The sequence below is a fragment of the Bos indicus genome, chromosome 7 (genome assembly GCF_029378745.1).
Source record: "Bos indicus isolate NIAB-ARS_2022 breed Sahiwal x Tharparkar chromosome 7, NIAB-ARS_B.indTharparkar_mat_pri_1.0, whole genome shotgun sequence".
In the NCBI taxonomy this organism is placed as follows: Eukaryota; Metazoa; Chordata; class Mammalia; order Artiodactyla; family Bovidae; genus Bos; species Bos indicus.
Window position 1 is genome coordinate 50,910,661 of NC_091766.1, and position 6,814 is coordinate 50,917,474.

The window sequence follows — 6,814 nt, forward strand, 5'->3', positions numbered from 1 at the left end:
TTGATGTGGGTACAGCACATCCTCTTTCATGTCATACTAAAGCCTTTTAATCATCCTCCAGGCTTGCTTCAGTTCCTACAGGCTTGCTTGAAACGCTGCTCACCAAGATCATCCATGTGTACTGTTGTTTTTAAAGGAGTCTACTTGAATTTCACATGACAGTCATTTTTCCAAACTTGTCATAATGCCCAATGTTCAATTCATTTACTGTCCCAATTTTCTAAAGAGTTCCCTATATCATCTCTTGAAATTCAATGTACATATTCCAATAAGTAAGTGGGAAGGATTAATTCACAGGAAACAAGTAAGACAAAAATCCCCATTTCACACACATCCTTCCAAACTCAAAATTTGGAGGGAAATTACTTTTACTTTTGGCGTAAATTATACTAACAACACCTCAGATCCTGAAAAGAAAGTTCCAAGAACAAGTGTCAAAGACTACACAGGGGAAAATTCACTGATACTGAGATCATCATTCCTTTTCCAAGTCAGTGTTCTGTGCCACTAACTGCCGTGTGCCACTAAGCCAACAGGCTTTAGAGGGTTAAGAATACCCAATGTTTAGGTTTGCGTATTTGCTTTAAACCCTACTTTTCCAAATGGCAATTCTTTGATCCTCTGAAAATTTAACACTACATTCAAGTCAGCTACCTTAAACGTACTTCAAGATTGTATTCGAGTGGCCCATTCACTGTGGATTCCTACCAGCTTTACACGAATATGGTCAAAATCAAATTCTTTCTCAGCAACTGGGGTCTTTGGCTTCTAAATGAGAATTAAAGCAATCAGGCACTGTGGAGTTTTCTCTTCCCATATATGGGATCATGTGATTTCCCACACGGACACTATTGTGAGATGACCTACCAAGAGTGCAAACAGCAGCAACTGCTATGTGAGTAGAGCTGCTGCCCTAAAGCTCAGTGACAAACCTCTGCATCTTCCTTTGAGCATCTCAATTAAGACTCACTCACAAAATGCACTGTCATGGAAAACCTCTTAATGGCAAAGTATCTGAAAAATAAGTTGGCATTTTTATTCCTTACCCTAGGGTTATATTTGTAAGGCAGGATACTGGTTGAGATCTTGAATTAGGTTTAAAAAAAAGTTATATATATACTACTGGGGAAGAATTTACCATAACATTGACTTAATGGAAAAATTAACATTCTCCATCTGTTAAGAAAAAATACAAGATTACTTTGAAAAATATTTTGCTTTTAGGGAAATACACATTTCAAGATACGTAATAATTGCCTAAGATCTGGGTAGCTGAGGACAGGGGAAAAGAAGGAAACTTTTCGCTGTATATTCTTGTGTGCTTTCTAAATTTTGAGCCATATGAAGGTTTTACATATTCAAACTATATATAAATCTTATAAGAGAAAAGTTAATGACATGTTTGCTATTAGAAAATGAAATTAAAATATCCCAGATAATAAAAGATAGTTAAGAGCACTGGGACCAAGAAGAAGTTAGTCACCTACTTAGTTAATATACCACCCCCTCTAGCTCCCAGATCTTTTGTTAATTCAAGCTGATAGTTATTTCTGTTCAGACATGGGAGTTGGGGGAGGTGATAAACTGCCCTCTAAAAAAAAGGGGGAGTCTTCTCCAACAAGATGTAGATTCTCCACAAATCCCATTAACACTAATCAGCATAATGATTAAGCACATTGTGGTTAAGTACTCTAGTTGATAACAACTCCTTAAGAGAAAAAGGTTCCCATAGCGACAGGTATGGGCTTATCATCAAACTCAGCTTTTCAGCACCAGACTTGGTGTCACAGACAGGAGAAATAAGACTGGTTCAGTATTAATCTGGAGGCCTGCTTTTTGAACTTCACTTGACTTCACCCATTCAAAAGACACTTATGAGAATCCCTCTGTAAACCAGGGGCAGTACCAAATATTGAAGGGCAGGAAAGGAGAAAGACCTCAAAGATAAGATATGGTTCCTGCCCCAAGAATCCCTATCGGCTGAGAAACACAGCCACTGAAAGAAATAATGACATTATAATGATAATTCTACCCTTAAATCTATAACCAAGCCTGTCCTCACTACTAGGACCGGTCAGTTTCTAATCTACTTTCACTTTCCCATCTTCTAGCTGCAGCACAGCTGGGTTTCCAGCTGGCTGGGGAAGAAAAGATTCTTTAAATAAACAGCATTTTAAAAATATGCAGTTGCTTTTGCTATACTGAATGTTGTGGACCACCTTGCTCTAATATGTGAATCTGAGTGCCACATTAATTTAAACTATTCTAAAGAACATAAAGATCCCTAGGAATACACCTTTTCTATCTTTAACAACAAAGTACACTATATATTGGAAGAAAAGGCCAATTCAGAAAGTCCCAAAGGAAGAATGATTTTTCTTTAAAAAAAAATTATATTTATTGCATCTATTTAATAATGAAACAATTTAAAAGCCATATACATATAGGAGAGCAACAAGAAAGGGTGTGATTAAGCCAAAATATATGCAACCATCATTAAAAATGCAGGACTATTTGCAGAACAGGATGCTTCCATAGCATTGTACAGAATTTCTAAACCCTGAGAGTCCTTTTCGAATCTTTTTCCTGTCCTTCCCTCAGAAGGTGCAGAAAACACATCCCTGTATGTAGTCTTCTGAGAAATGCAAAGATTTTACTCCACTCTTTACCACCAGAGGTAGTAACTTGGGATGAATGATACACATTAGATCTATAAAAAAGGCCTCTGGCAAATACTGCTATTCCAGGAGGATTTCACAGGCTTCAAGTCAACATTTCATACTTGTGGTAAAATTACTCACTTGCGAAGACCTTCATCTCTCCATAGGGCACCTTGTCCCCAGATCCTGGCCCACCAAAATACAGCTTTCTGAAAGATCTCCCTAGAAACCATACCTCCCAGAACCCAGACAGTTCAGAGCTGAAACTGGCTAAACAAAGTAACAATTCAACCACAGTTGCTCAATATAATGGCCATGATGACAGTTTCCAGGTGCCAGTTTCCCTATTTTGCAATGGGCAGATCTGCTCCAAGGAGAAAATGTTCCCAATGACCCTTTGGCCCAGAGGGTTTTCTTTAGACATAGAAAACAGAAAATGAATTTGTTAGTTATTTCCTGCTGAACACAAGGAAGGTGTTGTGGTTAGTTAAAAGGATTTGCTTCCTTATTTAATATACCATTACTAGTGCATGTTTTCTTTAAAAACATTGTAGAAAATAAGAAAATGCAGTTTATGCTCTTCTGTCATATTATCACCAGTTCCACACATTTTCTCCAGAAAATGTCCTTTAATTTCTAATCTCCTTACCTAAAGCTCCCCCCAACCTGATGAGTATCTATTTACCACCAATTCAAAGCAAAAATTTTTGTATTCTAAAATGTTTACTCCCATACATGTTCCTGCCCCTTGATAATCTGTGATGTGAGGGCCTTCTCATGAGCAGTGCTTGCAGCCCTAAATTTACCTTTCTGAGAACTACATTACACATGCTATGTTTACGAGATGATCGCAACCTAAAAGTGGACTATATTTCTGACCCTGAGGTCTTTCATGATCTCCACATTCAACTATTAAGCTATTAAACACTCACTAAAACAAACAAGGTATAACTGAAGGAAGAAGGGGGAACAGAGGAGCAAGACAGGGGATGATGACCACTGGGGCTTGGTGCACCAGCTGGGGATTAGGTGGTGATGTACACAGTGCTCACTCAGGAGCAACTCACTGAAAACCCAAACAGAAGCTGTCCTTGGACAAGGTTCAATAAATGTTTTTACTATCTATTTCTCGCTGCATAATACAGTTCCACAGCTCCCCCAAGGAATCTCAGGGGGAAAAAAAAAATCACTTAACAGAATAAAAAATTAGAAATTCTTAACTGGTCTCAACTTATCATAAAATGTTTCAGAGCATAAAACCAACATTAAAGAGCAGTCAACAATATTCCTCAGAACAATGTCAGAGACAGAAACTGTTGTTATCACCAAAAGTTTCTTTCTTCCTTAAGACACTGCAAGATTCTTCTGATTAAAGTGATCACAGTTTAACATAATACCTAGATATAGTCCCACCACAAATTAAAATTTGTCTTCTGAAGGACAGGGGCAGGGAGGGGGCGGGGGACATGCGGTAGAAAAGAAGCTTCCAAAAGTCAAAGGCATTGATCTAGAAAGATGAGGGCAGCAAAACTTCCTCTGAGCTGTTACACATTCTTTGCTACTCAGTCTTATTTACACTACTCAGAAGCAATTGGTAAACTAGTAAATATACCAATTTCTATGACAGACCAGGGTATCTATCACAATTCAGTGACTGCACAGCTCAGACGCACACTGCAAACATCAAATTCAGCTTCAATTGGGACGAAATGAAACCCCAATATGAATAAGCACAAGACAGGCTAACACCAAACACTCCAGTCCAGCCACAGTTTGGTTTGAAATAGCTTCCTGAGAAGTAATTACTGGATTCAGGGACAAAGAGGAAAAGATCTTAAACTGACATTTCTTTGACTTTTGACATGGGAGACTCCATTCCCAGCTGCACATATCGACAGACTTCAGTGTTGTTTCTCATCACCTGCCTTCCTGTGCAGCACCCAACATCATAAAGATGAGATATGCAGTCAACACATCCTGCGCGGTAAGATGTCAGAGCTGAACTTCCCAGCATTCAGGAGAAGTTACTCTATTTCACCCGTCATCACAAGCAACAGACCTAGGAAGATCTCGCAGAAACAGCCAAAACAGCTGTCTGCTCACTAGTACTGGAGGTTAAGAGAGGGCTATGCAACCAGCTCAGCAAAGACAAGCAATCACGATGGAGGAAAACAAAACAAAACAAAACCCTGAACCACATGGGGGACAGAAAACAGTAGCAGAAAAAGTCCAACTCTGCCTGCGCCAGCCAGCGGTGTGGATGAGCTGAGCCCGAAGCCCAGGAGAGGAAGGAGGGGGCGGGGGCCATCATTCCCTAGGAGAACTTGTAAGCGGAGGCCTTCACAGCCTGGGAGTCTGCCCAGCTGCTCCTGCAGACCCTGCCAGCCTGGGCAAGGCAGGCCCTTGGGAGCAGAGCGGGCAAGGCCTCCGAGGGTCACTCCTGACTCACTGAGCTTCGGGCCAGCAACACGCGGACCTCTCCGTTTTTCCTGCCGCTACTGGGCTATGATGGCAGCTTTCCAGCCCCACATGCCATACATCAGCCGCAGATCCCTGCTGGCACAGGCCAGCGCGTCCCCCCGCCCCCCAGCCCTGGCACACTTCGAGCCTAATCTTCTTTCTCCCCAGTACCAACCCCGTCACCCACCATTCCAAAAGCCCTGCTCAGGGGCAGCCCCACCACCAGTTCTCCCGCCACCCCCCACCCCCACCCCTCACCAGCGGCCCCGGGCGCTGCCAGGCCCGGGCACCTGCAGATACCTCCCGCCCCACCCCCATCTTCCACCACCTCGCCCCTCCCCCCTTTCTCCAGCAGAGAGAGGGGGCAACTCACCGCAGTCAGTGCACAGGATCTTGCCCACCTCTTTCTTGAGGTTTTTGCCGTTGGTGTTGAGAGGGGCAAAGGCTGTCTTAAAGACCAAGGGCTGCTCCGTGGGCTCCAGGAAAAAGATATAGCGCTGGTTCCTTTCGAGCGGCGCACAGGAGCCCACGCTGATCACCTGCTCGCGCTGCAGTCCCCCGCTCCGGAGCGGCCACTTGTCCAGCACCTTCACCAGCGCCACCCGACCCGAGGCGGGCGGCTCGCGGGTGCTGTTGGAGCTGGAACCGCCGCCGGCCGGGGCCAGCCCCTGTACCTTGCCCTCCACCACCACGGGCGCCTTGTACGCCTGGTCCTGCACCGACTTGAGGCTAGGCGAGTAGCAGGCGAGTGACACACCGAAGAGCAGCATAGAGAAGCCGGGGGCCGGGTCGCGCCTCATGCCTCCGGCGGCTGCGGCTCGCGAGCGGGCGGCGGCTCTCCGGGCTGCGGGGCTGCGGAGCTGCGGCTGTTGCGGCGGCCGCGGCTTTGGGGGCGCAGCGGGACGAGAGATGCTGCTGCTGTTGATGTGGCTGCTGCTGCTCCTGCCGCTCTCGCCGCTGCTGCCGCTGCCGCTGCTGCTGCTGCTCCTCTCGCTGCTGCTGTCGCTGTAGCTGCTGCACCGAGCCTTCTCCACTGGCGGCGGCGGCGGCAGCGCTAAGCAGCAAACCTGCCGCATCTGGCCAGGCCATTTGGGGGGCTCCGCCGCTCCGCCGCCGCCGCCGCCGCCTTGGGAGGGGAAACCAGAGCCCGCTGGAAAACCGGAAACAGCGTAACGTTAGCGCCCAGTAGCCCTCCACCGGCGGCCCGAGGAGGTGGCCCAGCTAGGGCATGGGGGCAGGCGGCGAGCGGGCCGAGATGCGCAGCGCGGAGCGGCGCAGCGCTCCCACCCTGCGCGCCGGGACCGGGAGGAGGATGCGGAGGATGGGACGTCCTCCCACTTGCTCTCTCGCGCCCCCTCTACCCCCGAACCGAGTAGGGAGCGCGGCTTCTGCAGGGGAAGCTTGGGACTGCACTGCTTTAGTGCCCAGCTTCAGGCCCCGCAGGGAAGCGGGAGGAATCGTGCTACCCTGTGCTTTGGGGATTTATGGGCAAGACAGTGGGGGTAGTGCGTGAGCAGAGGGCGGGGTAGAGGTAGCAGATTCTGGTACCGTCCTATGAAGGTGGGAGTAGGACACAGGGTGTACCCTACCTTTGGACATCGACTGTGGGAGCCAGGGAGATGCCACGGCCCGGGTGACTGACCTGCCTCCTGGGTTGTATATTCCCTTCCCCGGCAGGACCCTAGGGGCCAGTC

At 46.8% G+C, this 6,814-nt stretch overlaps 1 protein-coding gene across 3 annotated transcripts in view; it reads right to left on the minus strand.

Moving 5' to 3' along the window:
* NRG2 (neuregulin 2) overlaps positions 1–6,479 on the minus strand; it is a 195,091-nt gene extending 188,612 nt beyond the window's left edge. The window contains exon 1 of one of the 3 annotated variants that reach the window (XM_070793681.1): positions 5,494–6,479. In XM_070793681.1, the coding sequence (XP_070649782.1) occupies positions 5,494–6,196 (703 nt within the window). In that variant the 5' untranslated portion in view covers positions 6,197–6,479. The remainder of the gene's footprint in view (positions 1–5,493) is intronic. The other 2 variants (XM_070793682.1, XM_019965038.2) reach the window with 2 other exon arrangements.
* Positions 6,480–6,814: the final 335 nt, after the last annotated feature.